Below are 21,205 nucleotides of genomic sequence, written 5' to 3'. Positions count from 1 at the left end.
GCTGTTTAGGCTTCCTCTAAAATGTTCCCCTCTTAGAACCTTAATTCCTTGATCTTGTATCTAACGGAGGCCCAGTTACTTTCCAGAATATCTAACTTTACTACCCTCACGGCAGCTATCCAGTTGAGCCAGTCTTATCTGCTGATAGGTCTGTTACCTTTTTTCCTGCTACCAGAATGAGATCAGAGACTGTGTCTGTCTCTTTCACTGCCCTCAGTGTCCGGCACCTTTTAGCACTCCGTGAATGTCTGTGGCATGAGTGGATGGATTGATCTCACCTCATTTACCCTCACCGCTGCCAAGGCAAAGCTTTTCTGAAATCTTCCCCTGCGCCTGAGCTCAGGGACTTCATGCCCCTGGTGGACCTTTCTTCCCATTTCTGCTCTCAAGGCTTGATGCAAATTCTTTTTTTTTTTTTTTTTTTGTTTGTTTCCAGCACCAGGAATTGAACTCACAACCTTGTGCTTGCCAGGCAGGCACTGTGCCGCTGAGCTAAACCCCCACCCCACCTGATACAAATTCTGCCTCCTCTTCCAGAATGTGATTTCTCCTTCCTTTGGTCTCTGACCACCTCTGCTGGTCCTTTCCCATGGACCTTTCTTATCTGAGGACACTCTGTCTTCCCTAGTAGATTAGAAGCACTGTGTGGGCAGGGCTCCCACCTGCCTCCTCCACAGACTCCTGTGCAGTCAGGTGTGTGCCGCATGGGGGATGACTCTCCTGCTCCCAGGCGACGTGGCGGCTTTGTGGTACCTTAATCCCCCCATTCCTGCTCCTTCTGCAACTTCCTGGGACCCCTTCACTTTGTGTGGACTCCCAGTGTCCTCTGCTTCCATCCTGTCCTTTGTCACTTCCTTCCTGTCCTTTGGACTCCGTGAAGGCTTATGTTCAGACCTTTCCCATCAAGGACCATGACAGGAGTGTCTCCAGCCAAGGACGAGATGCTCTCTTGGTGGAATTTTATTATTTTCTTCCCCACTCCAGACCTTCCTATGCGCTTTACATCTTGGCACACCCTTGCTCTGTGAGGGGCTGTGACCCGGACAGAGGCCAGTCTCTAGCCTCTTTGGGTCTTTTCCTGAGTACTTCAAGAATGGGCAGTTCCACACCAGTGCTGGATGCCTGGAAACACAGACAATGAGACCCAGGAATTACATGGGAAGACTAGAAGACTAGAAGTGGACCCACCCTCAGCCCAGTCCTGTCTAGTCTACCCGCTTGCTCAGAGTGTAAGGCGTCAGGCGTTAGGACATGAAGTCCATTCCCAGGTACCCACCAGTGTGCAGATTGAACAGTTGGATATGGGGACAATGGGGGTCCTTCCTCTCTACTCCCAGGCCTTGTAGGTGGATGGGAAGGGGCAGGTCATGCGCAAAGGGACTGCAAATCCTACAACAGTGGGTTCTGACTTTTAGGTTGACCAATCACATTTTCACCTGAAATTTTATGAGGGTGGCACAATTCTGTCCAAATGTATACCTGGAATTGGTTTGCTCCCCTCACTCCGTTGTCACTGGTGTCTTTCTGACCATCCTGTAGAAGCTAGGACCCACCCCATGCTCTACCAGGAGGACCTTATCCGGTTTTCAGAGTTTACTATCATTTATGATATAATAAGTGCATTGGCACATTTGTTTACTATTTGCAATGCAAACTACTTGCAGAGAGTGCTTCGTCTTTTTCACCAGGCCCCTCCATGTCTTTTGTGTTCGTTGTTAGATCCCTGGCATCTCGCAGGTGTCTGGCACACAACAGGTATCTATTAGGAAAGTGAATAGAAGTGAAGGAGCCCCTCCCCATCTCTTCCCCCAAGGTGGGACCTGAAGCTTCCTCCCAGTATCCAGCTTGAGGCCATGCAAGGTGGAATACGGCCCACCCCAGGAATTCCTCTGAGAAGCGCTAGCACCCTCAAGGGCCACACTAGTGCTTGTGTCCGGTAGTTCTTTCTTGGCAGCACCAGACAATTCTAATTGTGTGAGGTGACCAAAATCTCTAGCCTGGTCATGGAATGCTTTTATCTTAAATACTTCAGAAGTCAGCAAGAAATGGTGCATAACCCATTTTCCTATGTTCCAAAGGAGAAAACTGATGCTCAGAGAGTTTGCTAAAGTCACCAATTTACTACTGGTAAAGCCCCAGGCAGAATCTTGGTTTTCTCATTCTGAGTTCATTATTCTTTCTCCCGAGTCCATTTTCTCTTGTGTCTTCTCCTGGTAGCTGGAGAGTAATTTGCTCTATAGCAGGCTGCTTTTCTGAAGGATGAGAGAGGTCTGTCATATCTGCAACCTATGTTTGTGTTTTCTAAATATACCAACAAATTGCAAGCAGGACGTGATATCAAAAGTTTTGGTAGCTCAAGTACATTTAAAGATGCAGAAAAGCACCTCAGAGAATAGAGGTGTGTACCGGCTATCTATTGCTGTGTAACAAATTTCCCCAAAGCTTAGTTGTTTAAAACCACCAGCATTTGTAGCTCATGATTCTATGAGTAGGTAGTTTGGGCTGATACCCGCTGGACAGCTTTTCTACCTGCTCCCCTAACTTGCTCATATTGTAATGGCAACCGGGTCTCCAGGGGCTATTTGGTCCTGAATACTTTTACTCATGGCTGAATAGTGTGTGTGTGTGTGGGGGGATGAGTCACAGGTTTCCAACACCTAGCAGGGTTTCCTCACATGGTACCTGGGTTCCAAAGGCATCAAGAGAGGAAATGCCAATTGGCAAGTAAATTTCAAACCTCTGCTTATACTCACGGTTTCTAACACAGTACTTCAGCAGCCAGAGTAAGCCAAGCCAGTTTAGAATCAAAGTGTGGAGACATGAACTCCCTTTCTTGATGGCAAATAGTGTTGCCATCCCCTCCTTACCCCATCTCCCGCCAGGACAGAGCTCGATAGTGTCCTTCAGTATCAATGTGTGTTGGAAACACGATAACCACCCTATGGTTTGTCTAGTCTGCGGGCAGAGGTGCGGTGAGAGGGCCCAGAAGCAGCTTTTTGGTGGGAGAGAAGAGCAAGTCACCCACAGCCTCGCGGAATGCGAGCTGGGACCCTGAAATGCGTCATCCAGGCCCCAGAGTGGGCCGACCAGAAGGACCTTGAAGAGGAGAGCTCTGTAAAGTCAGGAGCTGTGCGGTGCTCCATCTCTCTGTCTCTCTCTCTTTCTCTCTCAGTATTGGATGCTGTTTGAGAGACAGAGACAGGACAGAGCCGCTCAAAACAGACTGGGTCAGGGCTGTGGCCTCTGCTCCTAAAAATAAAGCCTGCGAAGGCAATGACGGCTAATGCACCTGAGGTGGGGCCATAGGTCGGGCGGGCAAAGCTTTTAAATGCTGTTTTCTGTGCCGGGGACAGCACGGTGACATTCCCCCAGCTCAAGGGAGCCTGACCGTTAGAAGGCAGATCGCAAATCCAGACAGCGATGCTCTGAGCTCACTTTCCGACCCTGTCTGTCTGACTGAAGCATCATAATAAACTTCCAAATTTCTCCCCTTGGGAGGTTGCAAGCAGGAAACAGATTTTCACGGACAAAGCAGAGCCCCCGTGCTAGAGGGCGCGGGGCATTTTCACACAGCGGGCTCCGCCAACGTTTTCAGATCCCTCCGCCCGGTTGCGGCGGTGGACCTGGCCTAGGGCGGTGAGTGGCAGCGCCCACCGGGAAGATAGCGGGGCTGTCCAATGAGGTGAGGCAGGGACGCTGCTCTGAGGCCTTTTCCTTGGGCTGCAGACAAATTAAAAACCTCCTTGCCAGGCATTCATTCTGCGGAGGCCTCTTCCTCGCCCCGCGGGGGGCTGCGGCGCCGGGGCGGCCCGATTCCGGGAGGCTGGGCCTCCCGGGGTCTCGAGGAGGGGGCCCGCAGGCCTGCAAAGAGAGGCCCTTCCCGGAGGACACTGGCAGGCAGGGAGCGGGGCAAAGTGCAGCCCAGGTCACTGGGAAAAAAGAAGTCTCCAAGTAAGGGAGAGGGGGAAAGTTCCTCTTGCAGCCTAATTATGAAAGAGGCCTGGGCAGAGAGGGGCGGGAGAGCCCCAGGAGCGAGAACAGGGGAGCGAGCCGCGGCCGGGAGCCGAAAGGCCTTCTCAGGGGCACCGCGATCGGGGGGCGCAGGCCGGGGAAGGTGGCGCCCCTCCGGACGCGGGCTGCGGGTCACGGTTCCGAGGGACCTGGACGTGCGTTCGCCTGGGGTTCCCAGAGAGGGCGGGCGGACGCCCACGAAGGTGGGACGAATTGATCGCCCAAGGAAGCTCGGCACCGCTTCCCCCAGAGGCCCTCTCCGGTCCTGCCCCTCCGCCCTGGAGGCGGCAGGTGACCCGTCGGGCCCTGGGGCGCCTTCGTCCCGCGGCCCCGCCCCGCACCTGGCCGCGCGCGACGCGCTCGCCCTCCTCCCACGCCGTTCCCCGGGCTGGGCCCGCCGCCGACGCGTCTGTTCTCGGTGACAGCCGACGGCCGTGGAGACCTACTGTGCGCGAGCTGGGGAGAGTTTAGCCCGAACCACTTTGGGAAGAGAAGTTAGAGGGAGCCGGCCACGCGAGCAGACCCGCCGAGCCCCCCGGTGTCCCCCGCTAAACTCTAATCCCATCCCTCCCAGGCTCATTTAATTGTGCGATGCTCACTCGTGGGACGTCTTCACCACCTTCAAGACGTGATTTAGCAGAGGGAGGGAGGGAGACGGAGTGGGGAGAGAGGGACAGGGAGAGAGACAGACAGAGACGACAGAGGGAGAGATTAAGACAGGGACCCAGCCGCTGAAAGCTTTTGCCGTCACCAAAGTATCTGAGTCAAGCAGAAGAAAACTGAGAAGGTTGGGGGCGCCCTCCAGGTTAGAAAAAGCAACAAGAAGTAGCTAAAAGTTTTTGCTGAGTCTGAAGTATGTATTTAGCCCTTCTAGATTAATTACCCTGGGTTCTAAAAGTGATTCGCCAAACATCTATTATTCACATTAGTAGGATAGACGGTAAATCACAGTAAGATTTATGGAAACTGAAAGACTTGCACGCCAAAGGTTGATGAAAGTGTAATTTGAATCTTGAAATCTCTCTGCGCCGGCCCGATGTACACCGCGGGCTCATTAGGGATGCGCGCGGTGCCGCGGGCGGCGGGTGACGTCACAGCGGGTATTTAAATGGGCGGGGCCAGCCCGCTCGGCTTGTAATCCTTTAAAAATATAAAAGCCTGCCTGGTTCCTTCTCTGTCTCTCCAGCTGTAACAACTTCACCACCTGTCTTGGTTCCACCCCGAGGATTTCACAGAGAGAACACGGTAGAGGGAATCAGGAAGCAGAGAAAAGGTCACAAATAAGCACCTCAGGAACAATGAAAGCTTTTCTCTATGCAGCGGTGGGAGAGTTGCTAGAAAAACTGGAAAGGTATTAATCAGAAGTGGCTATAAATCCTCTGGAGTTTTGCTCTTATAAAACTCCTCAGAGAAAGTCTTGAAGGAAATGCAGGTCAAAGCCCAAAAAAGCTCTTGATCAGCGATTGCCGGAGGAAAATCTTCCCGGACGCCGTTTAATAGGCAGCAATCACCCCAGGAGTGGGGAAGCCAAGTACGCTTGAAACATGGTTGCAATTCCTAATAGGTCTTGTCACACTTAAGGCACTGCAAGCTCCATCCGACGAACAGCTGAAGCTAGCTGGTGATTCATAAAGCCAACAGTTTAAAGTTTATTATCATGAAAGCACTTAATGACAGCCATCGCTAGGGGCCCATCATTTATAAAGCTGTGCTGAGTATTAGACATGTAGCATGACCACCAATTTTATGTCACAATTGCTACCATAAAATGACCTTTGGTGATTTTTGCTGCATGTGGTGGACAGCTCTTCCTTCACATTAGTGCTCTGTGGCTTTCTTTGCAGACTATTATGCTGTCTAAAGCTTATTTGGCACTGTCGTGGGCCTCAACCCTGGTTATTACCCCGAAGGCCTGTCTTAAAAAAAAAAATCGCGCGCTCTATTACGCCACTCCGATAATTTACAGTTCTTACCAGCCTTGGGTAGTGTAATATTTTAGCGCAAAGATGCTTTACCATTGCAATGTAGTAAATTTAAAAAGTTTCTTTGCTTCTGGCTAGTGAATTCACTGAAATGTGCCTCTTATTCCCTGGTCAGGTCTCATTGAATGGGCAGTTTTCTCTGGTCAGCTAAAATGTTGCCAGGAAGAGAAAAAAAAAAAAAAAGATTAATTAAACTTCCGGTGAGAGAAAATTTTTTTAAAGATGCTATGTGTGATAAACCCACCTCTAGCAAAAGCACCAGTTCTTATTTCCCGGCATCCGGTTCCAATGCAAATTTACATCTGAGTAACATTATTTAATTAGGCTTCCATTTGTCAGCCTGCTTTGTGTAGTTAGAACGTGTTTGAATACACAGCCACTTTCCTGCTCCAATGTAAAGCACTGCTGAGAAAGTGGCCTGTCCATGCTACACCACCTTTAAATTGTGTATATAATTTTATAAATGATATAAAACCTGCTTCTAGTCCCTGGGAAAAAAAAATGCAAGCATGGCACACTGCAATTTTGGAAGGATTTAAAATATGTGATTTCTGCTGGTACCTACTGTATTGGGTTTTATATAAAGCTTTTTTCAATAAGGTAAATTGTTACATGACAAACTCATCTTCCACCATTATCATCTGCTGTTTGTGTTTAACAACAGGAGTCCCGCTCTAACAAAACTGTTGTAATGGCTGTACAAATTACTCAGCTGAAAGCTTTTCACCAAACAAAACAGTATTAATCAGCAGTTCTTATGAAGGTGCTAATTAAAAACAATTTTCTTCCTCAGTTTGCAATACTAAAGCCATCTTCACTTGCACAGTTTCCAATATACAGCTACTGTATTTGCTCACACATCAGTCCCTCCATTAACTATTGAATCTCCTATTAGCCATTTTATTACATTTCTGTTTACAAGCTTGTTGACATTTTAAAAGTCACAGTGTGATCTGTTTTATCTATTAAAAATATATTAATTGAAAAGTCAGGGACACAAACAAACAAAGAGGCAAAATATAGACTCCAAATGCACAGACTTCCAGGACTGAGAATACGGTGAACATTCGCCCCAGCCTGGGCAGTAGGCTCTCTGGGTACAAAGAAATCTGAGAATTAAAAGTGGTATTTCAGGCCTAATAGTTCAAAACCAATAGGCTCCTTCCTAACTTGGAAATGGTCCAATCAGGAAAAATTTGCTCTGTCTAAAATTAGTATGACTTTCAAATCAGACTATGGCATGTAACCCAGCATAATTATGATGTTTCACATTAGTCTGAAGTCAGAAAACTTTGATGGGAGTGGGGAATGGGTACCTTGAATCTGGGAACTAGAGGCCTAAGCTGGAGTTTAACCAGCTTCGGTGTGTGTGTGTGTGTGTGTGTGTGTGTGTGTGTGTGTGTATGTGTGTGGTGCGAGCATGCATCTACATGTACTTTGACTACCCCCCAATGTGGACTGACTGCCCCTCTCCTCCCGAGTCCAATGAAAGGGTCACGTCAGACAATACTACCCAATTGTGGAGCATAGATTAGGAACAATTGAATTGCTGACTAAGCACAAAGACAAAGTCTACGGAAGCCGGATTGAGGAAAGGCAACAGTCCATTCCTATTAAAACAAAATAAAAAACAAAAACAGCCAGCCCCTAGGAAGAAGGTATGCCCTACTTCGGGAGTGGGGCGAAGGAAAAACAACCGCGCCACCTCCTGCCTATGGCATTAAACCAGGTTCTTCAACTGTCAAAAGCAGTTAACTAGTTTAGGACAGACACCTGGCTGTTGAAATAGGGCTCCAGAGGTCCACTAATCCTTCCTTTCACTCAGTTAACTGCTGGATCCCCCAAATTGATTCAACAGGTATGCCGTGGTAAATTCAGCCCATATTGAAGCCAAAGGGAAAATCAGCAAGGGGCGGGCAGCTCTTCTCTGAAAACACCCGAGGAACCAGCCAGAAAAGCTTTTATGGCCCCGACAAGTTTTCTGCTGAATACTGAGCACCTAAATTACCCTTCCCTAATGGAAGTTACATTTTCATGCTCAGTCAAAAAGCCAACAAAATACACAATTTATACAAAATAGCATCAGCCTCTTAGGTAGTCTTTTCTAGCACTTTTATCCCAATTCACAGCATATGTCTTGCTATAAAATAAAATATATTTCTTATAACCAACTTGTATGTAGCTGTTCATATCACTGCATTAGAACTGCCCGTGGGTGATATTAGAAACATTCTTTTACCCAACCAAATCTACTTAGTAGGACAAAGGAAAATGATGAGTTCTATCAAAAGATAAAGGAATACAAAGAAGAGAAGCATCATAAAAACTCTTATGATTTCCTGGGCTGACAGGCTTCCTTTTGAAATAAACACGTGCATAATTACATGGACAATTACGGGATAGGCCACTTCAGCTGCAATTAAATAACCCAATACCGATGCTTAGAAATAACCCTAAAATTCAAAAGTGGATAAACTTTTTAGAGTTGCCATATTTTCCCTTTCTCAATATCTATGTTCTGATAAAATTTGCAAAAGTAAATAAAAATCATTCAATAATAAATGGCGTTAGTTTTTTAAAAACTTTCAAAGACCCTGGGCTAGAGATTTTTCTAGGTGAGGCTCCCATGAAGAACAGGTCTATGAAATCCTTAACATTTCACAGGAGAGTCCTTAGGTTTTAACCACATCCATACGTATATTTCTTTATCTGGTATCTCTTGCTACGACTAGCTCAATTCTGACCTACTGTTCTCAGATATTTTTTTTAAAAATACATTAGTGGTTTATTTTTTAAAATATAATTTTGCCCAGAGAAATAAGCTCTTGGTCTCTATACTCACAACACACGAATGCAAGTTGAATTCTTGTAAATTCACATATTTTCATGAGAAATAAAAGGAAAAATTCTCATGGTCCTGCTGTTCTATATTTAAAAAGGAAAAAAGAATAGATCATCTTAGGTGTTACAACAGGGATGGGCTTTCTTTGGCAGATTTAGCCATAGGTTTTACAGAAGAAATAATTTCCGCTGTATTTGCATCAGTGTAAGTGGAACTACTTTCACCGCCTTTAACAGCATTCCAAATTCTAATTTTTAAACAAGAAACTATGAAGCCAGTGTGCAACCTATCCAGTCGCCAAAGGAGAGCTGCCACTAGCTGAACTACTCAGTTAAATGGCTGGTTTGCATTGCCCTGGTCTTTTCTAGCTCTGAGAATAGACTGCTGTTTTATCCAAAGAGGAATAAATTGCTGTTATTGTGATGTTAGCCCATCACTTGGCATTGCAATTCAAGTTTTTGTGAGAAAGAAATGTATGATCTAACTGCGACTTGACCTATGCCTTCTGAGATCCATCTAGGTGCTCTAATGGAGCAGAAAAAGTGGTGAATACAAGGACATGCAAACTGATGGTGAAAAATTTGTTCACGGATAGAAGGGAGCAGAAAAGACATTTGAGAGTCCCTATTTTTATGGCAGCTAAGTTTGTTTAACATGCAAAAGATGAGCTCTCCCAGGCCACCCCCCCCATCGCTTTAATTGCATCTCACAGAATACATGCTTTACCTCTACTAAAGATGTGAAGGCATACGGCTGCCCCACCGAAGGACATTACCCCCCAAGTGGGACAGATGATTCCTTACAGATAAACACCTGAATTTCCACAAAAGGTGTTAGAGTGTCTCGGAGGCAGGGTGGGCTTGGGTTCCCTGCAGAGAAGTAGTCTTTTCCTCATCTTAGGGAGCACCTATGAAATGTTTCCCACGCGCTCCCATCAAAGCACCTAGTAATATATACTTATTTTAAATAAGATAATTGTGTGATTGAGTTTTTTGGGTTTTTTTTTTTGTTTTTTGAAACTCCCCCTGGTTGCAACCTAGTTTGTCAACCATTTATTCAAAATTTCTCTGGGAAGGACTTATTTTGAAAGAGGCCTGGGGAACAGCAGCAGTTAGATTTAAGCCCTCATAAAGGCTCACTTTTCATTCATAGTCAGAGCCTAAATGTGCTCTTCTTGTACCTAAACAGATAATAAGCACTCAGCACACTCCCCCTCCTTGACACAGCGCACTGAGACTAATCACACATAATTGGAGAGGAGGAGCAGAGGGCTGGCCATGCTATTGTGTCCAGAGGACAAACGGTCAGTTTATGAGGCTGTGGTCTGATGTAGTCATTTCTTATACCTCTATAGGGAAAAAACATCCTGTGTAAATAGGAAAAAAAGAATGAGAGAGAGAGAGACAGAGAAAGAGATGGCAGATTTAACACAATTGGAGGGAGATCAGAAAGATGGACTTTATTTGTTTTTTAACCAGGAAAGAGTCAGATGATTTGCTGTGTTTACAGATTAAAAACTACCACCACCAAAACAGAACAAAGACCATTTTTAAAAAGTGTGTGTGTGTGTGTGTGTGTGTGTGTGTGTGTGTCACAAAAAAGAAATTCTGTCTCAGTTAGAGGAAAAAATATTTAGGTTGGTCACAAATCAATTCAAATCTCAGACAGGCTGCTTATACACACTTAAAGACAACAAGGGTTTTCACGGAAATGCGACAGACACACAGAGTGTGAAAGGGGGAAGCGGGGTGGTGGCAGTGGCTGGGAAGTAAGGTAGGTGAGGACAGGTGGAGTCCACAGCCGCACTTGGAATGTCACGAGGTGGGGGAAGGGCGAGTCCTGAGGGCTTGAGGAGCTCAGGGAGCCAATGGTTTGCTGCATATTACACCCATTATAGACATTTCTGTTTCTGTGAAAATATTCCCTGTGTGTTTGGTGTTTTCTTCTTTGGGGGACGCTTAATCTTCTACCCATTTTTAGTTAAAATAAGCATAAATGGGTAATGAAGGTTTTCTTCATATATGTCCGAGCTTTCCTTTTTCAACTGAAAATAATAATAGAATAAGAAAATGGTTAGGAGACTCAGGTTAGGAATATTTACAAGTCAAAATTAATATTGATTATAATGTGACAACTTTTCACCTAAATACATAGTTCTGGAAAAATTCATCACAAAAAGTAACCCAGAGTAGATGTCAGTGGCATTGACACAATACCGCACACTGAGATGGGAATCTTTTGTAGTATTTTAGATGACGGTAGAGTGTTTTTTCATGAGTACCCAAACTGCATTTGTAACGGAAGGGAAGGCTGGGGACGTCCTCGTCTTCCCCAGTCTAGTCATTCCACGTAGACATTTCCGCCCCCAGTCCCTCCGGCTCCAGTCCGTGGCACACTCCTCAGGCAGGCCGGCGCTGGGGATCACTTGGGATCACTGTCCGGAGACCACAGCACGCCTGGGCACAGGCTTATAGAGCCTGAAGACTTTTAAGGGGCTCTCTTTAGGGTTTCATATCGATATTGAGAAAAACTAAAAAATTCTTTTCTCTGAGGAGAACATATTCCAACAACCAGAGTGGCAACGTTCAATACTGCTCAGGTGACGTTCTGAGGACCTTCTTGTGATACAATTTTAAAATCCAACTGGAGCCGGGGATAGAGCACAGTGGCACAGCACCTGCCTCGCAAGAACAAGGTCCTGAGTTCAATTCTCGATACAAAAAAATAACATAAAATCCAGCTGAAATCCCCAAATCACTTTTTCCTCTTCATTTGACTAGCATAATTTTGACAGTCATATTTATATTTGTTCTAGCAAGTAGTAATTTGCTGTTTATAAAGACAACAGTTTTGAAGTTAGTGTTTTGGAGTCAATTGTGAACTCATTTTTTAATGTATAAGGATCAGAAATAAATATTTCTTTTAATTATACAAGGAACCAATTCTATCATTATTTCCAATCAGTCACAGATTTCCCTACCCTACCTGAAAGCTACAGGCATGGCCCCATCCATTCTGGATTGCTCTGTCTGTCTGAGATGTGTTAACCTGAATCTTTTCCAAGTGCCTGTTTCTTCTAAATCACATTCCCAAGCTGTTATGTGTGCTCACTATTAAGGACAGGAGCCTGGAGCTCACTTTTGCTTTCCACTGGGGTACACAAAGCCAATCCAGTCTATTTTCTAATCCACTTCCCTAAGAACAGATGGTGGTGGTACAATCACTCAAGTGACTTCATTCAGTTTCTTTGGTGGAGTCTATTCTGTTCACAGCTGATTAGTTGTCTATTTAGAAAGGTCCTTGTGGATTTTGTGGCCACCAAAATGTTGACGGTGTTAATCCTAAACACTGGTCCCTCTGCATCACTCTTTAATAAAACATTTTTTTTTTTTAAATGCTGAGAAAAAGGCATCACAAACCTCCCAATCCTTGCCCATTCCCCAGGACCTACCAGCCGTAAATACGTTCTTGCCAGTTGCCCTGGAAGTACAGGCAACTTGTGCAAATGTTTTACAGAAAGAAGAGGGGCAAGCTAGCTAAATTCTTCCCCGGGGACTGGGGATCAGGGGAAGTTGATTACTCAGCCTGAGTCAGCTGACCCGCTCACTCGCAATGCAGGACTGTACAGAAACCCAAAAGAGGTCTTCATAGAGTCCCTGAGGTAATATGTGGGATAAATAATTCTTCTGTAAATATGGGCTAGAAATCACTTTTAACTTGAATTCTATGCTGACCTCTGGAGGCCGAAGCAGAAGCTTGGTCGCTGGAAGGGGCCGGGGGCCAGCCCTGGCGTGACTGTGAGCTCTTCCTGCAACGGGGGGGAAGAGCCGAGGACCCTCAGAGGCAAGGCCATAACCCAGCCCCACTCACTTCTGAATCGAGCAAGTCTGCTACGGGAGGGCACCTGAACACACACTCGCTTCAATGGGGGAATGGTATGGGAGTTAAGAATAATTCCATTTACCCAATTAATAATTATAATTTTAAGAAATAAAACAGCACCTTGGGAAAAAAAAATAAACAAAAAGCAAATTGTGAACAAAACAATTTTTCAATTTCATAGGTTAAAACAAGGTCTGTGAGGACAGAACTAAATTATATAGCTGCTATTAGAAGCATTATGCTTTACTTCATAATTGGATGTAACACACTCAGCCTTACTACGGCGTGAACAGCAGCAGCGTGAGTGGAGTTCAGACTGTTTACCCTTTACAGTATCCACAATTATCAACAGCACACCACACAGATTATAAGCACCAGCCACTTGTAATGTGGCATTTTGAATGATAAGCAGAAGTGCAGTATGGCCGTGCTTTTAACACAATGTACTGACTTGTACTGTGCTCAAGCCTATTTTCATGACTAAGTACAAAAATATGGAAAATAAACACTCTGGTTGCTTCGCAAATGTTAACAAATTAAAAAAAAAAAAACACCTGAGCATGGCCTATAAAATCATATTTCAAAAATATTTGCATGAATGAGAGTATTTTCATCTACTAACTTCAAGCCAGCTGTAATCTCGGAGGCAGCCTGTCCCTTGCTAAAGCATTTGCTATTTTGACATCCGCAGGGGTTTGCACTGTCCTAACATCCTAAGGGGTAGTGCTTTGATTCCCAGCCTGGTGGCGACCAAGAGGCTGGGAAAGAGAGGGGAGGCTTTTATTTTTCTTCCTGTTGCCTGGACTAGCAGAAAGGCAGGGTTTTAAAAACATGCTACACCTTTGCCTGCCTGGCTCCTGAGCACGCCGGCTGCATGGTGTGGGCACGGTTTAACAAAAGCACTGGCAGAAAGTGCAGAATGGTACCGTTTTGATTACAGGCTTGCTTTTTAACGGAAATAAAATTTCACAGTTAACAATGAGAGGTGAAAAGTTTAAGAGGCAAAGCTGCTCCTCCTGATCACTGACTGTTAATCAGCTTCATGGGTGGTTGCCTAAATCTGTAGATTTTTTTTTTTTTTTAAACCTTGCACTACTGCCAAGATTGTAACTAATTTTTTCCCCTGTTGTAAGAGGAGGGGTGAAAAACTCGGCGTAGAAGGCAGCTGTGTATGAGTGACGCGAAGCACTAATGCAGAGGGCAAAATTAAAATTCATGAATCTCTTCACAACCATTTGTGTAACAAGATTAAGACGGGACAGCGGAAAAGAGCGGCATTATCAGGCGTCTTACAGTCCTCCAGCTGGTTACGCTCTATTCCAACACAGTAGGGCTAAGAGGATAACACGCAGCCCGGAGGAAAGCGCTGTCCTCCATCGGGGAGCAGGCGCGTCCCAGGGACCACGGGGCTTTGGCCAGAGATGGAGAGCAAGAAAGCCGATTGCCGCTCAAGATGGGAAACTTTTAAGCCCCGGCTATTAGCACGCCGCCAACAAAAGCCGCCGGGGTGGAGGTGCCCGGCAGCCGCGTGGCCCTTCCACGTCCCGCAGTCGCGACGGCGGCGGCAGCGGCGGAGGGGACAGCGGACCTCCCGCCCCACCCCTGCCAAAGGGCGCTGGGGCACAGCGGCGCTCCCCGCTCCCTGCTTCTCCGCGCCTGTCCCTTTTCTGGCAAAGGAGGACAAGTCCAGTGCGAGCAGGAGCTGGGTCGCTGGTGGGTGTCGAGCAGTCAGCAGTGACCCTGCTGCGGGGGCGGGCACAGAAGGGCCCGAGGCTTTCTGTGGTTAGAAGCAGGATGTCAGACCACTGCACCAGCTCTCATCGTTAAAAATGTGTCTATCACGCTTATACCTTTTACCCAGGGCGCCCCAACTCGGCAGGATATGCCCCCAGGATTGTACTTCCAGAGAACAACATGCAAATCTCAGCCCTCACAACAAGGAAGAGGACTGTTCCTTAGTCCAAGGTCAGCAAGATGTGGAATTTGACTTTAAGAAATTACTAGGAGAGAAAAGGAAAGTCACATAGGTATTTACAGGAATCCATCAGTCAGCGGACGGAGTACTAACTGTGTATGGTGCACAATATAAATACGGTATGTTCAGAGATTTGCAGAATATGCCATGCTTAGTAGGATACTGGAAATAAAGAAGGGCCTGCTCTCCACTAGGAACTGACATTCAAGTTCTAGACAAAGGAGAAATGCTACCAAGGACTTGAATGTCTTGTGTGTCCCAACACACTTGAGATCTTTTGAGGGAGGAGGAGACAGAGTCTCGGGGACAATGCTGAATATCTTTGCTACGGGAAAGAACCACATCTTTGCTCTCCTGAGCTGTCACTGAGAAACTGACAGCGTTTGTTGTTTAGGGCACAAGTGAACGACATGACACTGAAGCAGCCATCACCTGATCCCTGTAGCTCTAGTCTGACCCTGGAGTGAAAGCCACCTTATCCTCTTGGCTAGAGAGACCCTTTCCTGACAGGTAAAGCCCTCAGAGCCATTCCTTTTGTTCTAGGGAGGGACCTTAAAAAGGGGAAATGTTATTCTGGAAAAGCAAATAAAAACTGAATAACATGCCATTCAATTTTTATTTTCTGTTTGTAAGCAGTGGGCCCAATTCTGCCAGTAAAGGATGGGATTTAACTCTCAGTTCACAAATGGAGGAACTAAACGGGACCCTAGGGATACAAGGAAGTAAACCCATGTCCAGAAAGTGAGAGTTTTCATTCTTTTGCTTGGAAGATCAGATCCATTTTGCATATAATTTTCAAGAGCCAAAACACTTTTACATCGTATCATAGTCCTGGATAATAAGGAATGTTATTTACATTGTCCCAGGAGAAAATTAAGGTCAGGCTTTTACTTATCTGCAGTCATAACTTGTGAAAGCATGACAAGTCAAAAGTCTCTTGCAAAGGTCAGACTAGCTCAGCAAAGGGAGATTTCTGCACAAAACTACTGAAGCGATTCATGTTTGACTAGTCACTGTGACAAGTACTAGCAAATGTGAGAACCCTCAAAAGTTTTCAGTGGAACACTTGCTTCTCAGTGTCCTATATTGCCCTACACTCATAAATAATAAAAAGGCTGATAACATTGCTTTATGTAAGCAGGCTTAGAAATCACTCTCAGATAAGTGCTTTTGACCTAAATCTTGTAGCGCCTCGATCTGACACATAACCCCACAACTGTGAAAGTCTGTATGAGATTTAACAGTCTCAAACTGCCAACTGACCCAGCCATAAAGCAGGCAGAGATAAAGATTTATAGTCCAACATGATACAATTAGACATTCACCTTTTATTTATTTCAGTGCAGCTAAGCATTTAACCTACTTAAAAGCTGAAGGTTTTTCATTAAAATACATGCACATGTTTATCATTCATTCTATGCCACCTCTTCTTGCATCTTACAAATTAGTCTATTATGAACGAAAAGATTAGTTTGTTCCAGAGAAAGGAGTAAACAGGAATGGTTTCTGTAAAGTCCTTCCAGACATGCAAAGATAAAAGATGGCTTTACCACACAAAATAATCAGATACAAATAGCTGTTCAGAAGCAACACACCTAAGGAGTACTTTAATCAAATATTTAGGTTACCTGCCAAAAAGACCATGATCTCTTCAAAATGCAATGTGGATTAAAGTGTTATCTAACACAAGCAGAAAACTAACCTTGGAGTGGAAGTTTGAAATGTGTTCATCATAATTTTCATGTCTTTGGATAGAGAAGCCAGCTCTTTCAGCTAGACTGCAAAACTGGCTTAAAGTAGTCCCTCGGCGTGGGGCAAATACCATTGCTTTCCCCTGGAACAGTAAGAAAGAAATTGACACATTTTAAAACTGGGAGGCAATCAGACATGAGACATTGGCCCAGACATTTAATGTACTACTCTGAGGAAGAAAAACTCCCCAATTGTTCTGAAGACATCTACACAGGATGGGCATTCACAGAATCGTTTAAAAGACAGCTATCTATCTATCTATCTATCTATCTATCGATTTATCTATCTATCTATCATGTCTATTTATCTCACATTCAAATGGCCAGTTACTGTGTTTTATCATTTCCAAACACTGCATATAGTAAACAAAATATGCTTGAAAGTTGGTGTTCCGAACAGCAATACGCATGGGCTCAGGTCTGATGGTTTAAGCCACCTAGACTTTAGGGTCCAGGGCAGTCCCACTCACCTGTGACTTCTTTGTATCTGTCAACATGGCCTCAACCTACTCCTGAGCATATGGCAACTGATGAGGTAAATGTTAGTCTAATATGCCTTGAAAACTCAGTACCAGGATATCCTCCATAGAGACGAGTAACAGCAACGCCCACTGAGATTCCACGTTTCAGTCCTGCCACCAGTCTCTTCCGTGACATCCCTCAACGAACTCCTCAGCTAGGAGTTATAGGATTTGGGCCCCCAACTTCATGGACGCCCTCAGAATGGTCAGCACCGCACAAAAACAGCTCCTCACAGTAGTCAAATGAAAATGCATAATGAGTATGTGCATGGCTTTCGTAAATCACCATACAATCTTATGAGATTATTGCAGTGTGGAGAATCGAGAACTCATATGAATTATATACTGGAGTTCAGAAGGCTGCCTGACATAACACTCCACAAAGACCATTTGCTAGCAAGGGGTGCATGTAGATTTTCCTTTCCGGTTCCAGATACACATAGATGGCCACATTTCCCAATCTTGCCCCCACCCCTTTTTGAAAGAGAGCTGTATGCATCTGTTGATTCCAAGTTTATACTTCAAAAGCCACTTTGGATTCTGAGGGAATCATAACAGGAGAGCCCAGTTTCTTACGGCAGGTAGTGTATCATTCACACCTATCAGCCATGTATTGAGCATCTGGAATGGGTCACTGTACACAGCACTTCTCTTCGTCCTCAAACAATCCCACGGTGAAGGGATTCTCAGGTCCGTTTTACAGGATGCTCAGAAAGGTGGGATAATTGACCCAGGTGTGGTGACGGCTACCACCGCACTAGCTGCTTCCCGAGGCCCTCCTTTCATCCCCTCAATGATCTTCTCTGCACCTTGTCAGTGAACGCTGCATTTTGCAGGTAATTACACAAGCAGTCGGAGTTTGAAGAACACAGAGAGGAACTGTGTGGTAGAAGGCTTCCCGGACTTACAGGGAGTCACCACCACTCAACGGCTACGTCTCTTCAGAACAATCAGACACAAAACCACTGAGCGGCTAAGCTAAAAGGGGCCTTGGGGACGATGTGGCCCAAGCTCCTCATCGTAAGATAGCTGGCTGGCTCAGTTTTGTCCTCTATCCAACAAGAGAACAAAGCCTGCCCGGCCTTTTTTTCCTCCAGCAAGTTGTGAGGATCAAATGAGGTGGTGAATGTGAAAATAATTTGAAAAACAAGGTCATGCAAAAGTAAGACTGGAAAAACCCACGCCACCCAAGAGTGCTTTAAAAATTCTATCCCTTCTCTCTCCCTCGCCCCGCTCCCCCTCACTCACCTGCAAGAAAATACACTGTATACTGTCTCGGACATCAAGTGTGTTTTCATACTGTGTTTACACAGACATGTATACACACAGGCACATAATTATAGCAGCACAAATCGTGCCACTACACTTAAGGTTCTGTCAGCTTTTCCAATATTAATTGCTATTTTCAGACAGTTTTCAAACTTAGCAGCAAAAATTCATTTTCATAGGAAACAAGATATAATACATGGTCTCAGCAGGAGACCAAAAGTCTCCATTTAAAAAAAAAAAAAAAGGAAGAGTAGGTCACTTTCATCACTTTTAAGAACTGGTTGCCATTCTGGATTTTTGAATAATGGAAGCTGTTTCATTTTCAAATCACCTGCAAAGATTGTCTTACAGTTATAATTGAAGAGTTGATTTTATAGCTATCATCTAAGCTATACATGATGAGGCTTACTGGGCAGCAGGTTTCTTGGTTGGGCTGATCTTTGCACTCACAAAGCACATGTTCCCTGCTTCCCACCCACTGACAACTTGGGGTGCCTGCACTCTGCCTAAATAGCTCTTTCCACACCAAACTACCTACAGCAGACGCCCTTCTCTCTCCGCTGGTACTCTCCACCCCTTCTCCTGGCTTTCTTCTTGCTCTTAGCACTTATCACCGCTGACACACATCACATCGTTGCTTGTTATTGCTGTCTCCTCCTGCTCTAAGGTACGCTCCATGACAACAGGATCTTCTGACCCTTTATTTTCTGTTTTCTCCATGCCTAGCACAATGGGTGCTCAGTCAATATGGGTCGAGAGAATAAACTAAATCCAGAGGTTGCATAATCTGAAAAATTCAAATCTTTGGGAATTCGAAGGCCACGTCCCATTGCTTATTCTTTTGAAAAGATTTTTGTCAAGAAGCTTTCACAGAGTCAACTGCTAGGGTGGAATTTCAGAGGGCAGTAGCAGTGCCCCATCCTGTCCCCACAAGAAAGAGAAAGAACAAGCATGACTTTTAATCTCTAGTTACTCTGTTATGGGTATTAAGTTTTTTTTTCTGTTTTGTTGAATGCAGACACCTTTGATATAGGGATTAATATATAGGAAGGAAAATAGTACATCATCCATTCATTCAATAAACATCTACAGAGTCCTACAGAGTGTCAGCCTCTGTCCCATGCCTAATGGATGATTTTAGAAGCATCCCCCACACCCCATCCTCCCTGAATCGCTAGAGGAGCAGGGCTTTCCATCTGTGGAGCAGTAAAACCAGAGGAATATGCCTTACAATTTAGGCTGCAAAAAAATCAAAACAAGGAAAAGAATATAGATTTCACATTAGCCCATCATTTAAAAAAATATTTTCAATTTACCAAAGCCCAACTTTCTAAGCATTCAGTCACACGATCATTTTAAACTCAGAATGAACACTCAATTGAATGTGAAGTTTTGACTGATGTGCAGAGATGTGAGGGAATTCACTTGTCCCTGGAGAGAAGAGAGAGAAGTTCCGCTATACAACAAAGATACTGTTTACACTGTAGGCTCAGTTGTTATTTTGCTAGACTACTCCATCCTCACATATTAAAGGGCATGTGCTTCTGGAACAAAATAAGTGTGCTTCAGACTTATTTGAAAAGGAGTATGCTACGCCAATTAAATGCCTTTATTTCTTTTTCATTTCCAGGCAACCAATTATTAAATACTGATTATATGCTTAAGCTTAAGATTATTTGCTGTTTTTTTAACCTGATTTCTGAGATGCTGCCTTTCCCTGCTTCTTCTCCTACAGCCCTCTCAGCTCGCCTTTTCTGGCTTTTCTTCTTCCATCTGCCCCTTAATTGTCAGAGGTCCCCAGGGCTCTGCCTACTTCTTCTGCATGTTCTATGTAATTCTAGGCAATTGTACTGAATCCGCAGCTTCACCTATCACGTAGCCATCAATAACTCTCAAGTCCATAACTATAGCACTTGCCATTGTTCAGGGCCAACACCCATATTTCCAAGTGCCTACTCATCGCTGCATGTGGGTATTCTAAAAATACCTTTAACCCGCTCTGTCTAAAATGGAATTCGGTACTTTGGATCCCAAACACTTACTTCTCAGTGTACTACTAACCAAAAGTGACACACACTTGCACAGATGAGGTGTGACTGAGAAACAAGGTGTGTTTTTAAATTAAAAACATTTATCACAGTAAAAGAGACAATGTCACAAATCCCCCTCAAAATATCCTCCTTTGCTAGGAGCACAATTATCGCCTCTTTTTTTAATTGTTATTTTTTTAGTAGGGTGCATTTGCAATACATAATGATTACATTCTTCATTGGTACATGTACATAACACATCTTAATTCCTTTTTTTTTATCCTTCCTTCCATCTATCTCTTGGTCCCCCTCCTATTTGCAAAAGATCTCCCTATTTCCTATTATCTGTCTTTTATTTTGCTCTTTATTTATTTTTGGGGTTTATCATATAAGAGAGACCTTGTGATATTTAAGTGTGTATATCTGATTTATTTCCCATTGTTTTTTCCACTTGCCAAAGCAGTTCTGGAAGTTCTCTTTCGTGAGTGTCTTTATTTGTACTGTCCTGGCGGCCTTCTTGTCATGAATTGATTCAAACATTTGCTTTTTGTGATCATTTTGACTTTAAAGGGGAGCCAGACGTTGCACAGCTGCAGATCTGTGAACAAGGTGGACGAGGACACACTGTATTTACGAGCCTGTCTTTCTGGAGGACACTCAGAAACAGCATTCACTGCATTTTTAATCAGATCTTGTGGTGGACTGATAACTGGTGGTCAACTTATAACCCTCAGCTGAACTGAGTAATTGTGGTGCTGGGTGTGGGAGGCCCACCTGAGGACTGTTGCCAGCAGCATAAGAGGCAGACCTGGAGAAGAAGAAGCAGGGCTGTTGGGAGCTGAGAGAGGCTGTTGGGAGCTGAGAGAGACCATGGGGAGCTGGCTTTCCGTTGAACTTGGCTGTTTTCATCCTCCGAGGAGCTCGGGACCTCGCTGGCACTGA

The 21,205-nt window shown here is 44.7% G+C and overlaps 1 protein-coding gene across 4 annotated transcripts in view; it reads right to left on the bottom strand.

Moving 5' to 3' along the window:
• Positions 1–5,119: 5,119 nt before the first annotated feature.
• Positions 5,120–21,205, bottom strand: part of Camkmt (calmodulin-lysine N-methyltransferase) — a 376,955-nt gene continuing 360,869 nt past the window's right edge. For 3 of the 4 annotated variants that reach the window (XM_005390947.2, XM_005390949.2, XM_005390950.2), the window contains 2 exons: positions 16,395–16,526; positions 10,275–10,879 (listed from right to left, as the gene is read on the bottom strand). In XM_005390947.2, the coding sequence (XP_005391004.1) occupies positions 10,802–10,879; positions 16,395–16,526 (210 nt within the window). In that variant the 3' untranslated portion in view covers positions 10,275–10,801. Of the gene's footprint in view, positions 6,141–10,274; positions 10,880–16,394; positions 16,527–21,205 lie in introns of those variants that run through there. The other variant, XM_005390948.2, reaches the window with a different exon arrangement.

The sequence above is a fragment of the Chinchilla lanigera genome, unplaced genomic scaffold (assembly GCF_000276665.1).
Source record: "Chinchilla lanigera isolate Chin_1 unplaced genomic scaffold, ChiLan1.0 scaffold00040, whole genome shotgun sequence".
In the NCBI taxonomy this organism is placed as follows: domain Eukaryota; kingdom Metazoa; phylum Chordata; class Mammalia; order Rodentia; family Chinchillidae; genus Chinchilla; species Chinchilla lanigera.
The sequence above is the reverse complement of the archived record's forward strand: the minus strand, read 5'-3'. Positions and strand labels throughout refer to the sequence as shown.